Source organism: Plecotus auritus (assembly GCF_963455305.1).
Source record: "Plecotus auritus genome assembly, chromosome: 1".
NCBI classification, from domain to species: domain Eukaryota; kingdom Metazoa; phylum Chordata; class Mammalia; order Chiroptera; family Vespertilionidae; genus Plecotus; species Plecotus auritus.
In genome coordinates, this window is record NC_137770.1 from 52,055,429 (window position 1) to 52,082,333 (window position 26,905).

The window sequence follows — 26,905 nt, forward strand, 5'->3', positions numbered from 1 at the left end:
TTTCAACCACGCCTACCCGCTGCTCCCACGGAAAACTGGGTTCCCAGGTCAGCCGCGTTCAGGAGGAGCGCCCGGGCCACTGCCCCACAGAGTGTGGCTGAAGTCAGGGCGACAGCTCACCTGGGAACTGGGCGCCAGACCTCCTGTAGGCAGGGCGTCCTTCCCCTCCGCACGATGACATCACGGAGCTGCTCCATAAAAGCAACCCGCAGGGAGCTAGGAGCGCAAAGAACAGAAGTGCTGGCCGAGCCTGCGCCTGCGCTGCGGGCACGTGGTCCCGGTGCCCGGTGTGGCGGTCCCTGCGCGCGCTCCCTGGTCCCAGCCGGGTGACCAGATTGAGAAGGAGCCGAGCCCAGGGCAGTCCGCGCCTGCCCCCCAGGAGCCACCGAAGATGCCCCACAGCAGCCTGCGCGCGGTGGCCGTCCTCCTGCTCTTGATCTTAAAGGAACAGCTTTCCAGCACAGCCCCACTCAACGGTAAAGTTTCTGCCTCTTTCCTAACAGTTCTGGAGCACTCAGCCACACCTGGACTGAGGGATTTCCTGCGGGGCTTTTTAATGATAAAGTAAAATCATTGAGGGGGAGGGGATCCCTGCGGGGGTGCAGGGAGGGGGAGCAGGGAAGGACATGCCTAGTATCAAATTGCACATTGTTAGGAGGGATGCTCCTGTTTCCTTTGGAATGCACGATGTGTGGCGGGGGAAACGCACTGTCTTCCTATTGAAATATGTCTGTGTTCTCCGAGCACCTGCAGCTCCGGAGAGGTTGCTTGGGAACTTGCTCGCTGGGGCCGGGGAACCGGGATTTAAAATGCTGCGCTCCAATTGACGCGCGATGGGAAGGGGACTGTGGCATCCTGAGCAGGGTCTCGGCGGGGAAGGGTATGCAGTGGCTCCAGGGCAGAAGCCTCCTACCCGAGGTGGGTGCTTTACTCAGGAGGACTCTTCACCATGGGGTTTTACCTGCAAGTCAAAGGGATGATGCATCCCATCCTTAATGATTGTTTTTCTCCAGGAGGGCTCTACTACCCTAAGTGCGTGCGCGCGCGCGCGCGTGTGTGTGGTGTGTGTTTTGTGTGTGTGTGTGTGTGTGTGTGTGTGTGTGTGTGTGTGCGCGCGCGCGCGCACTAAGATGAGCATACACACCTTATTTCTGAGTGTAATTAGGGCCCTTGACCCTGAGGCTGGAGCTGAGGGTGCGGAGTGAGGTGGCAGGAGGCGGTGGGTGGACCTGACTGTAGACTCAGGTCTGTGCAATGAATTGCGGCGAGTAGCTAAGGTCAGGTTAGTCAATCCTTTGTAACACGTGGAGGAGGATGCCAGGCTTTTGCCTGCCTCCCCAACAGCTGGGCGAATGCTGTTCTGAGAGAGTAAATGGTGACTTTTGTGGAAACTCCCCGGTAACTGATGGTGGCTCCCACCCTTGACAGTTTGCCTCAAGTTGTGAAAACATGTGTGGGTGCTGTAATCCTGAACCCATTAGGTTGAAATATTTACAGAATGACCCAAAGTGACCATAATGGCTGAAAATGTATACTCCCTGGCTAGGTGGTGGGGAATCGGTCCTGTTCAGCATGTGAAACTGGGAGCCCCCTTCCTTCTTGGAGGTCATTGCGACCTGGGGTGGGGGTGGGTAGGGCGTGCAGGGCACGGGACAGTGGGGAGCTGGGCTAGCAGCAGCTTTGCCATTACTCTGAATTCAACTCCAGTCCACTGGCTGGCATGATATGCTTAATATTATCCCCACCCCCACCCCCAGGGAGAAATAGAAGGTCGGTGAGAGAAAGGCGCTATGTAAAAGTTGAAATTAATTTTTAAAACTGCGAACTTTGACATGTATCCCCCTCTGGAGAAAGCTGCACTGAGACCTGAAGTTTCACTAAAAGTCTCCCTTTTAGTTCCAAGCTGTTCTAAGGCAAGAGAGAGAAGCAGCCATTCATTGGCTGGCATTCCTGAAAGCCAGTTACTCCCCACACTCTGGGGGCAGCTCCCCCGGCTTGTTCTCTCTCTGCCTGATTTCCCTCTCCCTCCCCCCCTGCCCTCCTTGCTTTCCTCCCTCTCTCTCCCTCTCCCTCTCTCTCCCTCCTTTGTCCCCCCTTCTCCCCTCTCCATTCTCCAAATTAGGGTCGTGTAAAAACTCCACTTTCACCCCACACTGAGGAGCCCACCTGCCTACCCCTGGGCTTTAAGAACACAGTTTTTATTTTATTATTCCTCATGAGATTCTGGGCGTCTTAACTGCCTTGGGGACAAGGTCAAAGCAAAAATCACTGAGGTGTAGAATGTCAGTATTAACCCAAGGTTGAGGTTGAAGGGGGGTTAAGCTGGGTATTGGGGTCAAAGTGTGGCCTGCCCTCTGCCCGGAGCATTTAGATTTCCAGCAGTTGGCCCTGGTGAATGTGTGAAGAAAACTGTCTGAGGTTGGGAAGGAGCAAAATAAGGTGAAGTCGGGTGTCTTCAGTGATTTTTGCTTTGACCTTGTCCCCAAGGCAGTTAAGACGCCCAGAATCTCATGAGGAATAATAAAATAAAAACTGTGTTCTTAAGGCCCAGGAGTAGGCAGGTGGGTTCCTCAGTGTGGGGTGAAAGTGGAGTTTTTACACCACCCTAATTTGGAGAATGGAAAGGGGCGGGGGACAAAGGAAAGAGAGAGAGAGAGAGAGAGAGAGAGAGAGAGAGAGAGAGAGAGAGAGAGGAAGGTTTTGTGGAGAAAACGTTGGGTTCTTAGCTGCTGTGGGGGAACACTGCAGTGAATTCTTAGCACCTGCTCTGTCTGAACCTGGTGTGGAGAGCTGGGCAGTCTCAAGAACTCAGGGAAGGTTCTAGCACCCAGGACAGGAAGCGGGCAAAGCCCAGAACCCCTGACCTGGATCTTTGTAAATATCACTTCCTTGGAGAGCACCCAGGGCATTCTCCCTGCCTCGGACACACTGGGCTGCAGGTTCTAACAGGCATACGCTGGGCCTCCCGAGGCTGACCTTCCTGGGAAGGAATAGTTCCCCTCCCAGAAGGGCTGCGAAGGGGCAGCGGCAGCAGCCTTGGCCTGACCTGTCTTGCAGGGTCAGTTTAGTCCTGCTAAGTAAGACGCCTGTCCCTAAAGCTGAAGGTGGGGAATCAGGAGGCGCCATGTCCACAAAAAGCAAACACACACTTCCTTATGAAGTCTGCCTGAGGCCAGTTCTGAGCTGACGGTGAACCAGGCTGGGGCCTGACTTTCACCGGTGAACCCCCAACTCAGATCACCCTCGCTTCCATTTTATGGCGATTAATCCCCCAGCCCCCTGCTCCCGAGCCCCTCCAGACGCTGCCACTTACACACAAAGCACTGAGTGTTGAGGACCAACCAGGCTTGGGCAGAGAGAGGAGGGCAGCGAAGGGTGCTCTGGATGTTGCTGCTTTTCAAGGACATCCAGGGCTGCCCGACCTTAGGTGGTCCTGTGGCAGCCGTGGATGTCCACTCTGCATCCTCCATCCCTGAGCTCCCACCGTAGCATGCTGATGCCTCATCTGAGGATGAGCGCTGCAATCATAGGAGAAACCTCGGCTGAGTGAGCTTTCGGGAACAGAGCAGAAGACGTAGGATATTGGGGGTATGATTCGATTTGGGGGAAAGTGCAGCTAAAACTTCCAGCCAGAGCAGGACTGCCCTGAGGCAGCAGCTGGTGGCCTCCAGGATCACTGGGGTGGCCTGTGTCTCCAGGGCAGCAGCGAGGGGAACTCCCGTGACCTGTCAGACGACACCCCAGGTCTCCGAGCGCTCTCTGCCTGGCTAAACGGAAACCATCTGGCCTCTCTGTGTGAAGTCCGTGATTGTATTTTAACAGTGAACCCCCGAAACAAAACGCTGAAGGAAAACGTTTGGGGAGGAGGTTTGATGTCTTCTGGAGAGTAGTTCGAAGGCAGTGCTTCCTTTGTCCCTTTTCACTGCTGTTTCAGTGAAGAGCTGGTGTATGCTTGGGGTCCGCGTAAAAGTCCCGTTCGCCTGTGGTTCTGACGGTCTTCATCCATTGCTAATCCAGGGGCGGGTAACCTTGGCACTGTTGATGCCTGTGGAGTCCATAATAGGTTCCAGGGGTTCTGTGGACCTCCTGAAATTAATTGTACATGAACTTATATGTGTCTAAGCTTAGATACTTTTATGAGGAAAAGGTCCATAGTTTACATCAGCTACTTGGATTGGTCTGGTCTTCCCCCGGCCCCCAAAGATTGAGAAGAAGAACCAAAGATTCCTTAAGTTTATGGGAGCTTAGGGTAGGGTGTCAGTAAATGCCTAAGCTAAACAAATCATGAAAGAGCAATAGAGGGGCATGGCTTACAGCGATGTGGAGATAATGCAAAAGAATTAACTAAAGAGTATTCAAAGGGGGTGCCGTAAGGAGCAGGAAAATGACTAGGGGTGTCAGGGGACAGGTTTTTTTTTGTTTTTGTTTTTGTTTTTAAAAAAAGCCTTGTTAGAACCACCTGACTCTATAAAACATGTACAAGTGTATTTTGATAAGATTACCAATTAATATTGAGAATTAAAATAATTAAAAGCACTGAAGCACAGAAATGAAACAGAACAACAACAAAAACATGAGCTCAAACCAGCTTAAAAATAAAAGCAAAGTCCTCTTTTAGCTTTTAAATTCCACCATTGGCTTGAGTAGGAGGTGCCTAGTTATGATAAGTGACCAGTTAAGTTTTACTCAAATCAGTTCCCGAGAGAGAAAGGGGATGGGAGAGCCTTCCTCTTCCCGCTGTCCCCGGTGGGCCGAGAACACGGAGACACTGGGGGAAGCTAGGAGACAGGGACTTAGGAGCTGGACAGTCCCCTCACTGGATGTGTCCCTGAGACACCCCGTGTCTTAATTCAGGGTCTCGGCCTCCTTCGGGAGGTAAAGAGGGAGGTGTCAGGCAGGGTGACGACAGCACAGGTCTGCAACAGCTTTTCAAACCATGTGTTTTGATGTAGGAATGAAGGGCTTTGACATGTGGGGGGTGGGAAGTGGGAAGTGGCGGGTGACTTCCGTTATACTCCTGGCAGAATGTTTCCTACACATTCCTCCCACCCCTGGAATCTAACCAGTGTGAGGGCGGCAGCTTCCCCAAAGAAACACTTTCCTTTTGAGAGTAGTGTTTTCCTCTCTATGTACTGGTGGGAACTATTCTCCAGGATATGTTGTTAAGGAGGGGAAAAGCAAGATGCAAAACAGTGCTTCCAACATGCCAGCCTTTGTTTGAAAAAAGGGGGGAGCCCTGGCCAGTGAGCTCAGTGGTTAGAGTGCCAGCCTATGCACCGAAGGGTCATGGGTTGGATTCTGGGTCAAGGGCATGTACCTGAGTTGTGGGTTCAATCCCCGGCCCCAGTTAGGGTGCATATGGGAGACAACCAATCAACGTGCCTCTCATATTGATGTTTCTCTCTCTCTCTCTCTCTCCCTTCCTCCCTCCATCCTTTTTTTCCTCCCTTCCCTTCCTCTCCCCTCCCTTAACTCCCTCCCCTCTCCCTTCCTCTTTGCCTCCCTTCTGCTGTCTTTAACAATCAATGGGAAAAATATCCTTGGGTGAGGATTAACAAAAAAAAGGGGGGGGGGGCGGAAAGAATACAATACATAAGTGTGTGCAGTCATACCATAAAAGATTCCATCATCTGATGAAACTGGCCATCTCCAATGGAAACAGAGATATCTGGCAGGAGAAAGAGCTTTTGCTGTAGACCCTTCGGCAGCTTTTGGGTTTTGAGCCTTATGAACTTATTACCCATTCAGCTAATAAAATTTGGCTTCTCTAAGATGTCTGGGGAGGCTTTTACTGAAGAAGTTTTGGGCATCCACCCGCTTTTCCGTCTCACCCATTTCAAAATGAAATCTGTGTATTTTTCTAACTTGTTCAAGCACAATTGTACTTAACTTGCTTTGTTTTGTTCTTTGCAGGGTTCGACTGGACCTATTTTGGTAAGTGGAGATCTTACATATTTTTTTAGGAGATGGCTGTGTTTAATGAGAAAGCCAGAAATGTCACGATCTCTGGAGATTTTTTTTGGGGGGTGGGTAGAGAGAGCAGTTCTGATATTATTAAAAAGGCACAAAGGCCTCTCTGAGGAATCGCTCCACCGGGGTTGCATGCTACACTTTCTTCTAGCAGACGAGCAAGCTTTGTGTACTTGAACTTTGAGTCAGTGTTAAGGCTTCCAGGTTCCTGCACGGATTTCTCCCAGACCTCCCAGGTGAAGATGCTCAGGGTACTTCCACACTGCAAGGGCCCGGGCAGGAGAGGGCCTTTCTCTTCTGTAGGACATTTACCGCACAATAAACAAAGAATAAAGGGCTCTTTTCTGAAAGTTTGGCTCAGGCCCCAAGACCTAAGCTGTAGTATATCTAGAATTAACTTCTTCTTGCCCTGTTTGTAAACAAGCAATAGATGAAGTGGAGATGGTCCACCCTTAGTGAAAAGAGATGCTTGTCTTAAATGGGGAGAGAGGGGCATCAGTCGTGCAATGCGGTTTCTGTGGGATTGAGTCAAGAACGACATTGGCCACTTCTGGCAGGCTTGCAAAGTATGCACCTTGAAATCAGCGTAGCTGGTGTGTTGCACTGAATGGGGACTCGGTCATCAGCAGGAGTGGGAATGGGAGGCCAAGTACCTGGGTCCACTGGCAAGTGCGGAATGTTAATACAGTCCCCCCCTTATCTGCAGTTTCACTTTCTGTGGTTTCAGTTACCCAAGGTCAACCACAGTCTGAAAATATTAAATGGAAAATTCCAGAAATAAGCAATTCATCGGTGTTACATTATGCGCCGTTCTGAGTAGAGTGATGAAATTGCGAGCCGTCCCACTCCGTCTTGCCCAGGACGTGAATCATCGCTTTTGTTCTGCACATCCACGCTGCCTATGCTCCCCGCCTGTTAGTCACTTAGTAGCTGTCTTGGTTCTGGGGGTGACGAGGGGAAGGCCACACACACACAGCCTTTAATATGGCATATTATACTTGTTCCATTTTATTATTTTTATTGTTAATTTCTTATTGTGCCTAATTAATAAATTAAACTGTATCGTAGGTATATATGTACTGGTAAAAACATAGTATAGTATATAGGGTTGGGTATGATGTGTAGTTTTAGGCATCTACTGGGGGTCTTGGAATGTATCCCCATGGATAAGGGGGAACTACCTTTACGTCCTGTTAAGGACAGAGTCACAAGGGATTTGCAACATAGCTTGTTATGGTAAGCGGGAAGGCAGAACTGGCCTCGTGGGCACAGGAGGGGTGGTGACAAGCAGGGAAGTTGATTACTGTAGTGGAAGCAGAACCCAGAGAAAGACCTGGCTTAAATTTGTAAAAGCCTTTGTTAGCCCAGGAGGCATAGAAAAGTCATCAAACTAATTGGTCAGCTACCTACAGGCCAAGGTTTCTGTGGCTCTAGCATTGATGCCTCCAGCATTACTAACACCCCTTATGTAGTTATTATGAGCAAAGCACGGTTGCTAAGTGGGTGGGTAACTAGAAGGGTAGGCTGTGATCTGTAGCTGGGAATTACTTAAAGCTCACAATTCAAAGCAGAATATAATAGGTAATAATAAGAGATAATAAATGGTTCAGTGCTCTGATGGTTCAGAGAAGGATGAGAATGCTAGGGCTGTGTGGGCAAGGAAAGCTTCCTGGAGGAGGAGGGCTTTCACCTGGGCCTTGGGGGATTGGAGGATTCAGTGTGACAGGGCAGAGGTGCTGTTGGCCAAGATGCTGGTGGCATCACATGAGTGGAGGCAAGAAAGAACAAAGTGGTATTTGAGGGAAATCATGTAGAGAAGGAGTTACAAAGGAGTGATGGGTTCTGAGTTCAAAAAGATAGGTTGAGACAGACAGGGGAGGCATAGAAGGGCAGGGCAGGCCGTTCTGACTTTGTCCCATAGATGGAGGTGCACGGCAGGGAGTGATCTGCATTTTAGGGAGAGTAACATGGTGGTGGTGGGGGGGGGTGAGAGGGAAGGATAAGCAGGAAGCAAGAAGGAGTTTGGCCTTTGTAGAAGACATCCCATCCTGTGTCTTAACATCCAGTTTATGGTGAACGCAGTCAGAGAGAAAGGAAGAGCAGGGCAAGAGGCCCCACAAAGGAAGAATGGACAGGTCAGGGCCTCAGGGCCTCGGGGCTCCATGGGCAAGTTCAATGTGTGGGGTGTGACAAGAGCAGTGCAGGCATGTAAAGAAGGCGGGACTCAGGTCCTGGGCCTTATTCTGTATTATCTTTAGTAAGCCACTTGAGTCCTCTGGCTCTCGCTTTCTCCACCTCTGTAACCTGGTGAAGGTGCTGCTATCTAGATCATTGAACCTCCAACTATGGCTCGGGGTCACCCACATCAGAGCCACCTGGAATGCTTTCCTAGTATGCAGATTGCTGGGACTTAGCCTGGACCTGGGGAAGGGAGGAACCTCAAAAGCTTGTCTATCTCATGCACTTCCCAAGTGAGAGAACCACTGACCAAATGGGGTAGCTTGCCCCACCTCTTGTACTAGCCTCCCAGGTATAGTGGAAGCACAATTCCAATCTCTCCAGGGCTCCCTGCCTCTGTGTGACAGCCCCCTTCCCCCCTTGCCCAGGGCAGAGTGAGATAGTTCCAAAGAACAGAGAGTTGAGAAGGTGTGGGAGGAAAATCTTTCTGCCCCTTAGTCATGACATGGTGTTCCCCGAAGGAGGGCTTCTCTGTCCAGCCACATCAACTAGTTCAGAAGCATTTTTTCCTGACCACTAGCTCTGGCCAGCCCTCTGTCCCTCTGTTCTGCACAATTAGAGCAGCTATTTGCTGAGGAAGCAGAGGGTAGAGTCTAATGATGCATGCTATGAACAGGGGGGCGGGGGGAAGGGGGAAGCGTAAAGGCAAATCTGGCTTTTCATTAGTGAAATGAGCATGTGATCTAGAGTTAGCTCTCAGTGGGGGCCAGTGAAGGAAGATGGGATAGAGGACAACTGAGGAGGCAAACAGGTCCCGGCTGGCAGCTGGCACCTGGCCTCAGAGTCGCCCAGGTAAACAGAGGACCTGGCATAGGTGCTGGGGAAGAACGGTTTCCAAGCATAAGGGCTGCCCCGAATGGGGCAATTCCAACCAAACACCACGTGGCTTGCCCAGGGCGCAGACTCAGCTATTTTGCACGTAGATGCTGCTGAATCATCCTGATCAGGGACCTCCCACTGCCTGGAACACGTGGCAGGACTTCTAGAAACACGTGGAAAGAGAACTCTACCCCCATACCTCTCCACATTGAGTCACCAGGATGACATCTCAGATGCCTCCCTAGACACAGGAGGGCCATCTGGTAGCCAAGATGAGGCCAATCGTCCCCTGTGCACTCTGCCCGGGCAGCTGAAGCAGCAGCTGGACATGTGCTGGGTTGAGAATTGCTGGGTGGACCCCTCCCCACTGGAAATCCGTCCCAGCTCAACCCAGCTGAGCCCAGGCAGCTTCACCAACTCCGACCTGGAGGGCAGCTGCAGGTCAGGCTGTCATGTGAGCCGAGGAGAGACTCCGGCTGCTGAAGTGAGTCCATGCTGGTAAAGTCAGGGGGGCGGGTGCCCTCAGGGGCTGGGGGTGATGGAAGGAGGTGTCAGGGGAGGAGCTGCTCATGTTCGGTTGGTGAAAATTCATCATGCTGTTTGCTACGATACAGGCAATATTCTGTGTGCATATTGTAGCCAAGAAAAGAGTTAAACAATCCCAGCTGGCTGGGAGAGTCAGCCTCCCCCCGATAGTTTTTTTTAGCTCTCCCCAAGAAAACCCAAAAAATTCCTCAGTGTGTTCAAAACAGCAGAGCAACCAAAGAGAATGACTGTTGGAACGAACAACCCAAGAACGCATCATGTGAGCAGAGAATGGGCACCGCGCTCGGTCCTGGGTGACCAGGCGCTGCTCTGGTGCTCCTCGCGTCGGGGCTAGTTCAGAAGTCAACACCCACCACAGTCTGCTAGAGATTTTGGAGAAATACGACCCTTAAACCTTCAAATGAGAAGGGATGAAAGGGAACATCGAAGCCAGTCCACCTCCTGGAGGTTGAGTCCCACCTTTTCCCTGGTCAGGGCCCTGGAGGCAACCAGCATCCCAGCGGGAGTCCGGGATGACGTGGCTGGGCCTGGGGGTGCAGGCGGCAGGCTGCAGCCACTCCCAGGCTCCGGCCCATCTTCTCTGCAGTGGCTGGGCAGCCCCCAGCTCTGGTAGCACCCGTGTGATCCAGGAATGCCACAGCATTCCTCATGTGCTCTCCTTCCTCCCAGACTGTAGATGATCTGTCTTAGAGAATTGTCTTTGGGAATGAAGAAGGGGTCCTCCATGGGGCAAACACTGCTTCTCCAGGCTCCCGCCCTCCACCTCCACCCACCTTCGGGTGAATCTGCTGGATATGAAATTGCTATCCATGACCTTTCCCTGGGACTTGGGACATCCTCCTGCCCGAACTCTGAGAACCGACAGGGAACACACAGGAGGAGGCTAGGAGGAAGACCCCTTTACCTTCTATTCTTTAGTGGTGATAAAGGTGCCACGTGGCCTCACAGGCAAAGGCAGTGTGAAAAGCAGATTAAGTTAGACCTCACGGGAGAACGCAAAGGGCAGTCAGGGAGCGCGTGCAATTAAAATGCTGGTTGAATGAAGGAGAGCACTTGTTTTCCCCAAAGGTAGGGAGGGTTAGCCAACTAAAACACCAGCGACTTCTCTCCTGAGAATGACTGAGGAGAGTGCAAGGCACTCCTAGAGAGAGAACAAGAAAGGCCAGAACATGTTTTTCATACCAGGAAGTTCTTACCCCTGTGTCTTGGGGACGTCCCTTGAGGCTGGCAATCCAACAAACCTCCATTTATTAACTCTGAGCTATAGTTCCAGTTACTTCTAACTGACGCTGTGACAGCCTGGGTCTGATTAGCTGTGGTCTGATTCACCCCCTGGTAATTGTTCCTCATCTGTCCTGAGTTGCAGCATTGAGGTTCTTGTGTTCTGGAGGACCTTGGACTGTGGCTTCCCACAGGCCTGCATTTAGCTGGCCTTTCCAGCTGGGTAGAAAGATAGGAAAGCTAGCATTATTCCTGAAGGCAGGTGCAGTGTCAGGAGGGGCAGCATGAGGCAGAAGACCAGGACGGAGAAGTATGAAGTGTACAGAGCCCACGCCTACGCGGACCTCCATTTGGAAATATCTGCTGGCTGACTCTCTGGCGGACTGATGTTAGGAAAGTAAGGACCTCTCCGAATCTTGGTTTTCTCAACTACAGCATGAGAGCAATAGCACTTACCTCAATGGTTCTCAAAGTGTGGTCCCCAGACCACAACAGCAGCATTGTCTGGGCCCTCAGATGCCCTCCCTGAACACTGTGAATCAGAAGTGAAACATGTGGAAAGAGGCTGGGAGGAAATAGCCAAAGCCTCTATCTTGTGTGTGACTTTCTTAGAAATATACTCTCTCGGCCCACCCCAAATCTACCTATGACTCAGAAACTCTAGGTTAGGGCCCAGCAATCTCTCTCTCTTTTTAGAATCCTCACCCGAGGATATGTTGACTGATTTTTAGAGAGAGAGGAAGGGAGAGAGAGAAAAGCATCGATGTGAGAGAGAAACATCTGTCGGTTTCCTCCCACGCATGCCCCGACCGGGGATTGAAGCCACAACCTTTATGGTGCATAGGACGATGCTGCAAACCACTGAGCCACCCGGCCAGGGCCCAGCAGTCTAGTTTAACAAGGCCACTAGGTAGGTGATTCTGATGCTCAGTCAAGCTTGAGAACCAACTGCTTCATAGAGGTGTGGTGAGGATTAACTAAGAATACAGCAGGATTAGATAAGATGTACATTGAATAAGATGCCTTAGTACCAACTTGTTTCTGTCAATTAGCCAATGGTGGAATTGGTTTCATTATATGTCGTTTTGCTTAAAGTCCCAGAACCTCCGGGGAACATTAAGTGAGGACTTATTGTACATGGAGAGAGGCTAATGTGCCTGGTGCACTGTAGACAGTCAGTAACGCTAATCATCATTTTCCTTCCTTCACCTCCCCGTTATGGTAGAATTTTATCTGCTAATAATTGAGAAATGCCTTGTAAACTCGGCAATAGCATGAGTTTTGTTAGAAAGGATCTGCTTCTCTTTGCCTTTGGAATTGCCTGCGTTTTTAACAGCCAGGAGGTACTCCACGTACAGTCTGAACAAACGGAGGGCATTGCCATGTGAGAAAGAAAGGGGCTGAACAAAAACACAAGGGCTCTCAGCCTCCCAAGGACATCGGAGGCCAGGATGTTCTTTCTAGGCTCGTCCTTCCTCCCGACCAGGGTGGAGTCGGATCTACTCTCCCTGATGCTTTCCTGGCCTCTAGGGACTGGATATCTGGCTCCATAGCCGTGGGCACCTCCGCTATGTAGCTGAAGTCAGGGGAGAGGAGGCCGATCCTGGCCTCCCCACCGAGCCCATGGCTGCTGGGCCCCACTCCCACCTGAGACTCAGGGCTAAGCCTTGACTTAGGGCTCAGGAGTGGAGGCCTGAACCTGGGAAGAAACCCGGGGCTCCAAAAGCCCAGCCAGATGCGGGGCCCTCACCTCCCTGAGCCGAGTGGAGCCTTGGCCTGCAGGTGAGAGCCGGCTTTGGGGCTGGGACCGGCCCTGCCCGGTCTCTGGCTGTGCTCAAACTTGCCCTTTCTGCTTCCTCTAGTCGGGAGCCAGGCATTCAGGGGAGGGCAGGTCACAGCTCCCCAGGAGCCGGTGAATGCCCTTGGCAGCACAGAGGGAGAGGAGCCCTGCAGCTCACCAGCTCACAGGAGAGGTTTAAAGCTAAGAGGCTGAATTCAAAGCAGGCTGATGAAGGCAGCTCCAGGCAGGTATGGACTAAAAAGTCTGGCTTCCAGGAGGGAGAGAATGGATCAGAGGCTGTTCCGGTCTCCGTGGAGGGAGCAGGGGTCCTCTTTCCTGGCGTGTTACTGTCTTCCCTGCAGTGGCAGCCCCGGGGCTGAAGGCGGCGGGCGCCACAGCGGAGCCCAGGAGCACGGCCAGACTCTTCCAGGCCACGCCATGTGCTGCGGGCGAAGACCGTGTTTCATCGATTCTCAGATACACGCTTTTCCTGTGTGTCAGCGTCTCTGAAACTGGGATGTATCCTCCATGGCATCTAGAAGCCAGGAAATAGGGTAGTTGTCTCACACTTACTCACGGAGGAGCACCTGTTAGATGCTCAGAACACAAAGAAAGGAGCTGAAATGATTCGTTTCAAGAATTAAATCCTGAAGATAGTGGTGGCAAAACAGTGTAAAAATAATGGCTATTTGCATACTGTTCAATATAGCGTATAGGAATGATGGGGGTTATTAGATTTTCAACTACAACTTTTTCCAATTTTCAATCACTTCATAGTTCACACATACCTTTTTGATGGTGTTTGATCAGTATTACAAGTATTTATGAACAAAGTCATTTAGGTGCCATTTAAAAACATTTACTAAAGAGTTCCTTTAAGGGGCAAGCTTTCCAGGGACCAGACAAGCGTTTGATTGATGCCAACCAGGAAGGAACAAATACTAATTGCCGCCTCCTTCTGTCTAAAAAGGTTGGCTCAGAACTGGTGTAAACTCTACCTTTTTTATTTTTCTTAATCCTCACCTGAGGATATTTTTTCATTGATTTTTAGGGAGAGTGGAAGAGAGAGGGAAAGACAGAAAGAAATATGCATGTGAGAGAAACACATCGATCAGTTGCCTCCAGCATGCGCCTGACCAGGGTCCAGGCCGGAGAGGAGCCTGCATCTGAGGTACATGCCCTTAACGGAATCAAACCCGGGACCCTTCGGTCTGTAGGCAGACACTCTATCCACTAGGCCAAACTGGCTAGGGCAGAACTGGTGTAAGTCTAAATGGTTCATTCAGTTCATCTTAACTCTTTAAATGATTTTTCAGTCATTAACTTGAGGCTAGATCAGCTGTGACTTCTGGGTGAACTGGCTGGGACCCACCCCGATTCTGTAAGGATGCTTGCAGGTTTAGGGCAAATGATTCATGCTGCCCCACCTTCTAGGACAGGTAGCTCAGGAAAGGCCCCTCAGATATGACGAAAGAGCGCTTTACTTATAGCAGGGAACAGTGACATAGGCACATGGCGCCCGGTACCTTCAGAAGGTGGTCCCTCCTTTGTGCCCAGTCTTCTGAGAAGTGCGTGAGAAGTGGAGAAAGGAGAAGAGGTGACTCTGAAGGTTGCAGAACAAAGAGGTTTTGTAGCAGGTCTGAGGCAGTCAGGCAAAGAACTGTTGTCCTTTTTGGCTTTGGCCACCAGGAAGCTCAGGAGCCCAGAGGCAAGTTGGTGACTCCAACTTGAGTAATTGTCTATTCTCCTAGGACTTGCAAATCTAAAGGTTCTCCCTTCTAGTGCTCTTCTAGTCTACAGGTATTTTTCCTGATCCTGAGCCAAAATGTTCTGACAAATAGATTTCAGGAATTTTTTTCCAGAAGCGGCACCCTACATTTTTATCCCTCTTTTATTCTGCCATCTCCTTCATGGATACCATTGTTTAAAAGATTTGTTTTAACAAATTCATGTATGAATTAAATAATCCCAAGATAAATGGTTCACATTCATTCCACAATTATTTATTGAGTAAATACTAAAATGCCAAGTGTTGGATAGATCCGAAGGAATGATGAATAATAAGGTACGGTCCCTATCATTAAGGGCCTGAGAATCTGGTCAGAGAAAATACATTAGACAGGCCTTATGATACAGAGAGATGAAGCCCGGGAGAGACCTCACCTAGTGCTTTTGGGAAAGAACTAAAGAAGGCTTCCTGGTGGAGGTGATGTCCAAGCTGAGTCCTCCAAACTGGAGGACACATACGTGCTAGCAAGGCAAAGGGGAAGAGATGAAAGGGCACGTGGGCAAAGGTCACCTAGGCTGGCACATTCTGGGGACTACCAAGGACCTCACTGAGGAGGGAAGGGGCTGGGGAGATGGGCCAGGGGCAGAGTGTGAGGAGCTCATGAAGCTGAAGAGTTGGTACCTCACTCTGGAGGCAGCAGGGGGATGGAGGGAGTGTCCCAAGTAGAAAACTGAGGTGATCAGATAAGCATTTTAGAAGGTTCATCCTGGCTGCAGGGTGGATAGTGGATGAGCGTGAAACACCAGAGGAAGGGAGACCAGAGGGATGTGGGAGAAGGGGATAGGGATCTGAACAAAGGGAGGGGCGATGGGGATCAGAACTGTTGGTACAATTCAACCTAACATTGTGATTGGCCAGTGCAGCCTGGTTGAGGATGAGTGCCTGGCTCTGTTGGGCTTCACGCGAAGTATTCCAAAGTATCAATAAGACTGACATCAGACGAAACTGGTTTGGCTCAGTGGATAGAGAGTCGGCCTGTGGACTGAAGGGTCCCAGGTTCAATTCCGGTCAAGGGCATGTACCTTGGTTGTGGGCACATCCCCAGTAGGGGGTGTGCAGGAGGCAGCTGATCGATGTTTCTCTCTCATTGATGTTTCTAACTCTCTGTCCCTCTACCTTCCTCTCTGTAAAAAATCAATAAAATATATTAAAAAAAAAAAAGACTGACATCATTGCCTAGGTGGGGCCCTGGCGGGAGTGGGGGGCAGTGCTGATGTGTCCAAGCCCCACCCCCACTTACCAATGAGGCAATCGGCCCAAAGAGAGCTCAAGGAGCGGAGCCGGGACCAGAACTGTCTCCTGACTCCCGTCTCATGCGCTTTCCTGGTCCTTTGGTGAATGCTTGTTTTATGCCAGTCACTGTGTGCCCTACACTACAATCACCAGGCTGTCTAAAAGCCACTGAGGAAATGCATCAATTTTTTTAAATCCTCACCTGAGGATATATTTTTATTGATCAGAGAGAGAGAGAGAGAGGAGAGAGAAATATTGACTGGTTGCCTCCAGTATGCACTCCAATCAGGGATCGCAGCCTAGGTATATGCCCTGACCAGGAATCAAACCCAAAACCTTTTGGTGTACAGGACCAAACAAAGCCACCAGGCCACGGCTGCAGTGAATTTTTTTTTAAAGAAAATAATACAGATTTGCCAGAAACAAATTATGCCAAAACTTGCTTTTCTTCCCCACATCAGGATAAGAGGCTTAGTGGTTAAAGAAAACACAATGGACTTAATACCTCTTGACATCAATATTTGATATGGTTCCTTGTGACATATCCGTGAGAAATGTGGATCAAAGACCAGTGTGGTTGCTAGGAAAAAAAAAAAAAAAAAAGAATCCACTGTTCATTACTGTCCTTGCACAGCTGAGAGAGAGATCGGGTTCCTGTGGGGACGATCCCGAATCAGTACCCTTTCAGATTCTCAGGAAGAGGATGGGCAGCTGAGAGGTGTGGTGATTCAAACGGGAAGGCTCCGTGTTAGAAGGGAGGATAGGGAGTAGGAGACACATACGTGAAGAAGCGTGCCAGAAAAGCGGATCAAAGTGAGTGGGCTGGGCTGCAGGGCAGGAGGTAGCATGCAGCGAGCAAATATCACGTACGCACAGCACACGGCAGACAGAGCCCGGCTGCAGAGGCCGGCTAGGGAAACTCTAGCTGCGTGGGTGAGGAAAGCACGGCTTATTCCTCTGTTTTTGGCTTTGGGAGTCAGAGAGAGCACCGGGGAGAAGGTGGCACTCGATCTGGGATAGGAGGATTTCAGAGGGGAAGCCAGTCAGAAACAAAAGGCCATGCATTTCTCGTTAGAAGTAGAAGGAGACACAGGGAACCTGTGAGGTGGACGGGGAACTTGTTCTAAAAGGTTGGAGCAAGTTCTCTCTAAACAAAGAAGGAAGAGTTGAAGCTGTTCAGTTCAGAAAGGCCTGGGACTGGCATGTCTTGGAAGTCTGTCACATCTGGACACTGACCTCCTGTGACCACATTTCCTCCTCACGCCAGCCCTGGGAGGCGGTGCTGCCACTTTCATGTTGTAAGTGAAGCTTAGGGAACCTCAGAGCTGTGTTCAAGGTCACACAGCTAGTAGGTGGCCGTGCTGTGAGGGGCAGCTTGGTGAGATGGCTGCAGAGCCCCCTCCCCACTGCCTCTCATGACCTTCCCACAGTGCTTCCTGACCTTCTCACTGCACTTCATGCCTCTCTGGCAAGGAGACGGCCTGGATGAAGGTCTACAGGTGTGAGAAGAACCATCAAAAAGCAAGTTTTCTCCCCATAAGGGAAAATGAGGGAGTATTTTGGTTGGAATGCAGAGTAAATTGATGACGACATGTTAAGAATATAGAATGGGGGTGGGCAAACTATGGACCATGGGCAAAATCCAGTCCACCATCTGTTTTTATAAATAAAGTTCTCTTTAAACACAGCTGTGCTCATCCGTTCGCATATTCTCTGTGGCAGCTTTTGCGTTACAACAGCAGAGCTGGGTGGTGGCTGCAGAGTGTACAGCCCCCAAAGCCTAAAATCTTTACTAGCTGGCCTTTTGCAGAAAATGCTAGCTCACCTCTGGATGCATGGCACATAGTAAGGGCTCATTAAATGGTAAGTTAGAAAAGCCTGGCAACTCATCAGGCCTTGGAGTTTAACAAAATTGGATTGAGGTCCTGGAATGACAGAAGGCAATTACAGCCTCAAAGGAAAAGCCAAAACAGATATCTGTGTCATCAGTACTCCCTGAGGGCAATACCATCCCTTTTCCCGGGGGTCCCCTGCCGTCATGCTGTAGGCACTAGCCTTACGCTCTTGGCCTGGAGTCCTTCTGATTGTGTTTCTTCTTCCCTGAGGCCAGGCCTCTGACCTGCCCCAGGATGATTGACAGAGAGGACACGATTCCTTTAAAAAGAACCTCTTCCCCAGCGTGTGATCTGGTCCTGCCTTCCTTGTGGTCCAGACCATGCAGTCACAGTAATCTAGATCAGGGCTTCTCAGCCTATGTATACACTGTTGACATTTTGGGCAGGATAATTCTTTGTTGTGAGGGACTATCTTGGGCATAGTAGGATGTCTAGCAGCATCCCTGACCACTTGCCCATCAGATGCCAGTAGCAAAAAATGTCTCCAGACAGTGCCAAATGTCCTGAGGGACAAAATCACTCCACTTGAGAACCACCGGCTTACTCTGAAATATCACGGGGGCAACAACATTCCAGTCCAGGACAATGGAATCCATAGTCAGAAAGACAACACTCCTTGCAAGGGCACAGGCCTGTTAAAGATGCCCCCAGTTTGTACCACTGGATGGCTAAACAAGACGCTTAGCATCTCAGCCTGCAGCACCCGCATTTGGGTCGCTACAGCTGGGGCTATGCTTTTGCAGAAACCCTGGGTAGTTGCCTCCTTATGTCTGCATAACTGAGGAGGCTTATCCCAGTGCTCCTTCCTGCAACATGGGTAGCACCTCCCCAAGGACAATTTCTGGTCCCTCCCCCAGGATGTAGGAAATGCTTATGAACCCCAGCCTGCCCTGCCCCCGACTCCAGGCCAGTTCCCCAGTTGCATCAGTTTTTACATCCATCTCAGGTGACAGGAGGAAACTGCTGGAGAGCTTTAAAATACCAGTTTATTCACGGATTCACTATTTCTGTCGACCAGTCCTTAATGATGCCCTTTGTGGGCTGGCCAGTGGGGATCATCGAGACAACACAGCACTTGCCTTCAGTGGGTTGATGGCTGAGGGGCTAGCAGGCGTATAAACGAGAAATCACAATGGAGCAAATTAAGTGCTATGCTAATGCGCACTGGTTCTAGGGACACGGGGGACAAACAGTCTCAATTTGGGGGCAAAGGTAGCTATCAGGGCAAGGAGAGTGTGTGTGTTCCTGTGTGTGCGTTATAGGGATGGGACGGCACTCCACTGCGGGCAACAGAAGTCCAAAAAGCTGGCAAGAGAGAGCCTAGGGCACAGTTAGAAAATCAGGGCAGCAGCAGCCGGGTGTTTGAGGAGTGTGTTGGCAGACAGTTCTCCCCCCCCCCCCCCACGCCCCCCCCCCCACCCCCGCCTCCTGTTTCATCCTGTGTGAGCAGAGGCACTGACGGCTTCTGTTACAGACTATCTTTTCAAGGATGTTTATGTAGCAAATTGTCTTATAAGATAGAGAGAGTGTGTCTCCTGCCAGGGCAGAGAGCAGATTTGTTTCCTATCCAGTTAAATAAAGATAATGTCTCCCTTGGGAGCGAAGGTGGGGCAGGCTTGCTAATTGTCCCCTTTAAAAGATTAGGGTTTCCTAAACTCTGAGTTCCCTGGCCGGCTGGCCATATGCTGAGCAGTTAGCATGTGCAGGCGTCATCTGGCCCTCATTACATCACTCTGTGAAATCGGGGCTTGGGAAACAGGCACAAATGTCACTCTGTCACTGTTGTGAGTACAGCAGGTCCTCGAATAACTTCATTTTGTTCAACATTGTTTTGTTATAACATTGAAGTGCTGCAAGAACTTCACTCTTGTTTATAACAACTAGCCCATGGTAAAATTGGTTTTGTTCTATGTTGTTTTAAGTTGCAGAACCTGTCAACGACATTGAGAATTTACTATATTAAACTGTGCCCTGTCTCTGACTCAGGGGTCTTGTGTCTTTGCCAGCATCCATGAAACTGGCAGGCTAACTTGTTAGTCTGGGTAAGGTCTTAGACCCTCCCCCCACCCCTCTCCCCTACCCAGTGTTTGACAGGTGGAGAGGGGGTGGAATCATGAGGGTCTTGGGGGCTGAACTACAGACCTTGCGATGAATCTGATGAACGTTCAGTAATGAAATGTCTTGATTTGGTGTGCTAGTGTGGAGAGCAGAGGGCTGTGAGGTAAGCCTGGAGAAACATGCCTCTTGAGGGTATAGATAGATATGGAGCTCTGGGTCTGAACAAGGGCTGTGCTGGGGAGGACAGATGAAGGTCAAGTTTGTTTGTTTTGTTTTGTTTTTAAGTCTAAATGGTCCTTGATAACATTTTCTTTTTCTGACCCAGGCGTCAGTCCAGATAGCCTTTTGCATTTCTTTAGGTATCTCTTTAGATCTCCCATCCCCTTGACATTTCTGAAGCATACAGACCAGATATCTGATAGAATGTCCTTCAGCTTGGGTTCCTCGGATGGTCTCTCATGAGATTCAGGTGGTAGGTTTTGGCATGAACCCCACAGAAATAATGTGTCCTTCACCATGCATTTCCTCAAGAGGCACTTGATGTCATTTGTCCCATTATTGGTGATTTTGATGTCTGATTTTCTCCACTTTAATATCACCATTTTCAGCTTTATAAAGAATAGGTCATCTGTGGGGAGATCCTTTGATACTGGGTGTAAAAATTTGAACATTGATATATAACAGTATGGTATTAGTTGTTCAATTTCCTGATTTTGATAAATATTGTGATTATGTAAGAAAATGTCCTTGTTGTCAGGAGATAGACACTCAGGTATTTACGTATGACAGGGCACGATGTCTGTGACTTTCTCTCAGCTGATTCAGAAACAATGACAATATAGCATGTGTATGTATGTATATAGAGAGAGGGTAATAAAGCAGGGGTGGCAAAGTGTTAACAACTAGTGATTCTAGATGAAGAGTAATGAGACTTCATTATGCTATTCTTCTAAATGTTCTGTATATTTAAAACGTTCTTAAATGAAAAGTGTTTTTGAGAAGATACCTATAAGACTAAAACTGTCATGTCTCTGTGCCTGGAAGTGGGGGCCCAAGGAGAGGAAAGAGGACTTGATTGTGATTCCAGGCTTTGGGTGTGGCGGGGGGTACCATCAGCTGACACGGAGAATGTTGGAGGAGGTAGAGGAGATTTTGGAGGGAGGAGGGTGAGAGAGGAAAAGATGATGAGTTTGGTCATTTTATTTTTTAAAATTTATTTTTATTGTTTTTAGAGAGGAAGGGAGAAGGAGAGAGCGAGAGAAACATCAATGATGGGAGTCATTGATCAGCTGCCTCCTGCATGCCCCACACTGGAGATTGAGCCCCCAACCCGAGCATATGCCCTGACAGGGAATTGAACCTTGACCTCCTGGTTCATAGGTTGGCACTCAACCATTGAGCCACACCAGCCAAGCAAGTTTGGTTATTTTTAAAAATTATTTGTTTGTCTGTCTGCCTTCCACTCCAGCATATCTGATTTCAGGAACCCACAGAGCACCCACCGGGGGCATCCAGTAGGCATCTAACTGGTCTAGAGCTCGGGGGGAAACCTGGGCAGGCCGGGAAGGGATTGTTCCAGGGGAGTGCGTGTGAGAGGAGAAGAACCAAGGACAAAGTCTTGGGGACAGCTGACATGAGGGAGCAGGGAGCGACAGAGAGCTCAGAAGGGGCAGAAGAAATGGTAGAACAACTCAGACAAAGCCATGTCGCCAGAAACTGGGAAAGGTTTCAGAAACGAGGTGGGGAGTGGCATGGAGAAGGTACTATGGCCAAGGGCTGAAGAGTCCAATTCAGTGGGATGTAGGCTGGGAGGTCAGAGTCCCAGACTGTGAGCTCTGAATGCGAAGATGCGTGGCTGGGAAGAGGAGGAGAGCAATCAGAGTGGAGAAAGGGGTCCTAGCAAAAGTCCACAGCTAAATAATTTGTTCAGGGCCACGTTCATCTTAGCTGGCCAGGATCGTCCCTGACGTGCTGTCTGACTGCCAAAGCAAGTCACAGCAGCGTACACACAGCCAGACCCGCCCCCCATGCTAATGAGGAGTGCCCAGAGGTGGATGGGGAGACAGCGTTCTGCCAGCAGGAACAGACAGTTATGCCAGCGATTAAAAGAACCTGTGATGATTTCAAATCTCTCTCTCTCTGCCCAGGAAGGAGCCTGTCACGGGGCAGCCTCTGCTCATAGTATTTGCTCTCCCACCCAGTTCCTTTAGTGCCAGAGAACATTACTACATTGTCTTGTACAGAATACGCCCTCTAGTAGAGGCCCAATGCACGAAATTCGTGACAGAGTAGGCCTTCCTTCTCCCAGTTGCTGGCACTGGCTTCCCTCTGGCACTTGGGACCCGGGCTTCCCTTGCAGCCCCTCGCAGCCTTGGCCGGCCCTCGCAGCCCTGGCTTCGTCTGGACGGTTGTCCGGAAGGATGTCTGGATGGTCATTCTGCTGTTTGGTCTAATTAGCATATTAGCTTTTTATTATATAGGATTATTTGAAGTTCCCCCTTTTCATTCAGAAGCCTGTTGCAAATAACAGCCTCGTTGACCCCTGGACTCTCATTTCCAGGAAGAGGATGTAGTCCCTCCGTCTTCCTCTCTGCCAGCTCCAGTCACAGCTCGTTTTCTAAAACCCACACAGGAGAACACCAGTGCTCAGTCTCAGTCAACAACGGTTTTATAGAGTCAAATATTTAACTATAACAAAAGCAACAAATAGCCATTCAATGGGATATGACCCAGCCACAGAAAGGAATGAAATACCAACAAATGCTACAACCTGGATGAACCTTGGAAACAATGTGAAAGAAGCCAGACGCAAGTTGTAGAACGCCTTCTAAATGAAATATCCAGAGCAGGCAAATCCTCAGAGAGGAAGGGAGTTGATTTGCAGTTGCCAGGGGCTGGGGGGAGGAGGGGAAATGGAGAGCGACTGCTTAATGGCTATGGGGTTTCCTTTGGGGTGATGAAAATGTTCCGGAGCTAAACAGTGGTGATGGTTGCACAACACTGTGAATATCACTAATGGAGATAGTGATATATATATATATATATATATATATATATATATATATATATATATATATATATATATATAATTTATAAATATTTATATGTCTATTAAAATGTATATAATTTTACTACAATAAAAATTAATTACAGTTGACCCTTGAACAACACGGGTTTGAACTGCACAGACCCTCTTATATGTGGGTGTGTTTTTTCCCAGCAAATATACATAGGGCTGAATATATGGTTGGTTGACCATATGATTTCACTCATGTGGAATTTAATGAGCAAAATGAATTACCAAGCAAAATAGAGACAGACTCATAAACAGAGATCAGGCAGACAGCTCTGTTGTGTGTGTGTGTGTGTGTGTGTGTGTGTAGGGATTGAGCAAAAAAGAAAAAGAGTGAACTCATGGACATGGACAACAGTATGGTGATTGCGGGTGGTGGGGGAGGGGTGGGTGGAGGTGGATGAGGGCATAGAGGGGTTAATGATGATGGATAAAATAAAATATTAAAAAAATACATATGGTTGGTTGAATCTGACTTCACAGATTCAACCAACCGCAGATCAAAAGCAGTATTTTCCATCCCCGGTTGGGAATCCAGGGAAGTGGATGGCCAACAGAATGCACTGTGCCACGCCGTTTTATATAAGGGGCTTGAACATCTGGGATTTAGGTGTGGGGGAGTGGTGTCCCTGAGGATACCGAGGGGCAACTGAAGTTCTAGGGGACTTAACAGTTATACAAGGATTTCAACTGCACGGGGGAGCCCAGGAGGTGTCAATGCCCATAAACCCCTGTTATTCCAGGGTCAACTATAATTTTTTTACTTTTAAAAAAGCAACCTTACCTGACACGGGAAAGTGAGGCGCCCTGACTTCACCCACAAAACCGAGACCTGCTGAGAAGGGCTTTCCACCCGTTCTCTTCACTCTGGCTGCACGTTAGGGTCACCTGGCAGCTCTTTAATAAATTAAAGCCTTCTGTATTTGGGCCCCACCTGGGACCAATTAAACCAGATCCCAGGGTCTGGGCCCAGGGCAAAGTTAGGAGTTTTGGGAGATTCCAGTGTGCACCCAGGGTTAAGAAATGCTGCTCTAGACCTGGGGGTCTCAAAGTGTGGTCCACAGCACCTGGGAACCTGTTAGAAATACAGATTCTGGGGCTCTAGCCCAAACCTGCTCTGTCAGGCACTCTGAGGGTGGGGCCCAGCAATCAGGGTTTAACAAGCCACCCAGGGGATTCTGATGCACACTCAAGCTTGACAACCACTCTTCAGGGTCTAGTCCAAGTAAATTACAGAAAGTTTTACTCAACCAATGAGTGTTTCCTGAGCACGGGTATAAGTTTGGTTCTGTGCTGTGAAAATATAGAGACTTTTCTCGACTCTCCTCTATATAATGGGTTAGATTCTTAGAAAAGAACTTGTACATTAAACTGAGATGAGCCTTTTATGGCTGAATAATATTCCATTGTATGCATATACCACATTTTGTTTATCTACTCACATGTTGATGGGCACTTAGGTGTTGTTGGGTAATTTCCACCTTTTGGCTATTATGAATAATTCTGCTAGAATATTAAGGTATAGCTATCTTTTTGAGTCCCCTGCTTTCAATTCCTTTGAGTCTATACCTAGTAGAATTGCTGAATCTTGTGATAACTGTATGTTTAACTTTTTAAGGAACCACCAAACTTTTTCACAGTGGTTGTACCATTTTATATTCCCACCAGGAATATGTGTTTTGGGATGATGGGAAAAGTTCTGGAAGTGGATATTGGTGCTGGTTGCACAACAGTGTGAATGTACTTAATGCCACTGAATTCACTTATAAACGATTAAAATAGTCAATGCTGTTATTTATATTTTACCACAATGAAAAACGATTAATGACATGAGCCAAGAACATGGGTTTAGAAAAGCAAGTTATGCTCCTCCTGGCCAACAAGGGTCGTAGTCTTTTTAAAGAGCACGGAGCAGGAGGTCTGGCTCCACTGTGGACTTAGCATCTCCACGTCAACCACGACTTCTTTGTGAATGAGTCAGAGAAGAGCAAAGGGAATTTGGTGATGTGGGCCAGACTAGGTTTCAGTCTTGGGATGAGGCCGTTACCACTGAAGAAACCTGTCTAACTTATTCGTGGTTTGTTGTTCAAAAACCATTTATTGAACCCTTCAGTGTGCCAGGCTCTGTGTAGGAGTCAGGGATACAAGAATGAATGAGCTGAGAGCCTAGTGCAGTGGTCCTCAACCTTCATCCAGCATCAGAATCACCCGGTGGGCTTGTTCAATGGCAGATGCCTGGTGCCCCTCCAGAATGTCTAATTCACAGGTCTGGGGTGGGGCCCAACAATCTGCATTTCAAACAAGTCCCCCGGTGGTGATGATGATGGTGCTTGTCCAGCGACTACACTTTGAGAGCCGCTGGTCTACTGGGGTAGAAAGATATAAAATATTATTTTGATAAGTGTAGTGCTGCTAGGGAAGAAAGATGCAAAGGGCTCTCTAGGAGAGAGGTGGGCAGCAGAGCTTCTCCACAATGAACACTCTCAAAGAAGGTGGCAGGGATGGAGGAGCGGAAGCAAACAGTTGCCACCCATTTGCCTGTGGCAGCCTGCAAACCCCACATTCCTCCCCATAAAAGCCTTCCCCCCAGCCCAGCTCATGGGGCTCAGTGGTTGAGCATCGACCAGGAGGTTGAGGTTCAATTCCTGGTCAGAGCATATGCCCGGGTTGTGGGCTTGATCCCCAGTGTGTGGTGTGCTGGAGGCAGCTGATCAATAATTCTCTCTCATCATTGATGTTTCTATCTCTCTCTCCCTCTCTCTTCCTCTCTGAAATATATATTTAATATATATATAAAGCCTTCCCTTCAGAAAGAACCTGACATAGAGTCCCCTGTTCTCCACCCACTCCCTGGACCTCTCCTTTTCCTCCACCTGAACAATATTGCAGACGGATTAGCGGGGGAAGGGAGGAATGGACTCTAGATATGGCAAGGTGGAGAAGAAGGACTTCCCAAGGACTCTCAGAGTTAAGTTGATAGCTCCAGGCTTTGCGGTGTACGTCTTCCCACCTCCAGCCTGCAAGACTGGCCCCCACTGCTATGGCTAAACCAGAAATGATACCAAGAGTGGCTTGGCAGGACTTTACCCAATCCCAGTCCCTGTCCTCACTCTCAAGCTGATCCAAATAAAAACTGAAATAAGAAAAAGTTTGATATAAAGTATGGATTAAAGCACTTTTAGGAAACGTTTCCATTTGTATTGATCAGTAACATAAAATCCCAGGAAGACTGATGGGTCTGCAGTGGCAGTCCTGCCCGAAGCTTTCTAAGTAGTAAGTAACCCTGACCTTCTAGCCCGTGCTCACCGCCCTTGCTCCGACTCATTTGTAGCATTAATGGGGGAAAAGCTTCAACACCAGTTCGGTTCCTTGGCTTCTGCTTGTTTATAATAAAATCGTAAGACCTCATCCATCAATCATTAACCCACACCCCTGCTGGCCTCCTTTCCTTCTGATCACCTTTGCAGGCCTGCTGAGTTCCAGGATTTCTGATGGGTTTTCACTCTCTGGGTTTCCTCTCCAGGCAGGCTTCGGTGTTCTGGTCTGATCCATTCAGCAAACATTAGCTGAGTGCCTCCTTCAGCCCAGAGTTAATTTCTACCTCTGCTGGCTGGATCCATCCCCTACTATCTGCTCAGATCCACACTCCATTAATGAGCTTCTCTCTCTCCTGATCCACCTTCCTTCTCTACTCCCGTTGCTTCTGTGTGGAAATATGCTCAAATCTCTACATTAAAACACCAAAGTTTTATTGTTACCTTCATCTTCCTATAATGCATATGTGTGTATGCACCCACACTCTTCTCTCATCTCTTTATGGCTAGATTTCTGAAATGAGCTTAAGAAATCCTTCAAATCAATTCATTAAGCATTTAGTAAGTGCCACTATGTGCTCAGACGTGGGGGAGAGATATGACAAAAGTTCTAGTCTTCAAAAGGTCTTTGAAGCTTGCAGACTTGGAGTTCTAGTCTGGAACAGGTTTATGCTCTACTGGAGATGACAGTCCTGGGTGAAACAGATTAAATGACAATTCCAGTCACTGTACCAACGGAGGCTGGCTAAGGTGTTCAGGGTAGGGAGAAAGCACTGGAGTAGCTTTGGCAGAACTTGAGCTGGACTTTGAGGAGTGGACAAGATTTGGAAAGCTGAAGAGGAAAGAAGAAAGCATTTCATTTAAATTGTTAGCATAAGAACATTTGGGAAGGTTGGTTAGCACAGCTTGTTCTGAGGATGGGGGGGCCTGAGCATGAGGGCCGACTGGGGAGGCCTTGACGTCTGACGG

The 26,905-nt window shown here is 49.0% G+C and overlaps 1 protein-coding gene across 4 annotated transcripts in view; it reads left to right on the plus strand.

Annotated features, from left to right (window-relative positions):
- Positions 1 to 232: 232 nt before the first annotated feature.
- The window catches only part of CA12 (carbonic anhydrase 12), a 53,135-nt gene continuing 26,462 nt past the window's right edge, over positions 233 to 26,905 (plus strand). For all 4 annotated transcript variants that reach the window (XM_080688098.1, XM_080688099.1, XM_080688100.1 and 1 more), the window contains exons 1-2: positions 233 to 476; positions 5,914 to 5,934. In XM_080688098.1, coding sequence (XP_080544224.1) covers positions 392 to 476; positions 5,914 to 5,934 — 106 coding nt within the window. In that variant the 5' untranslated portion in view covers positions 233 to 391. The remainder of the gene's footprint in view (positions 477 to 5,913; positions 5,935 to 26,905) is intronic.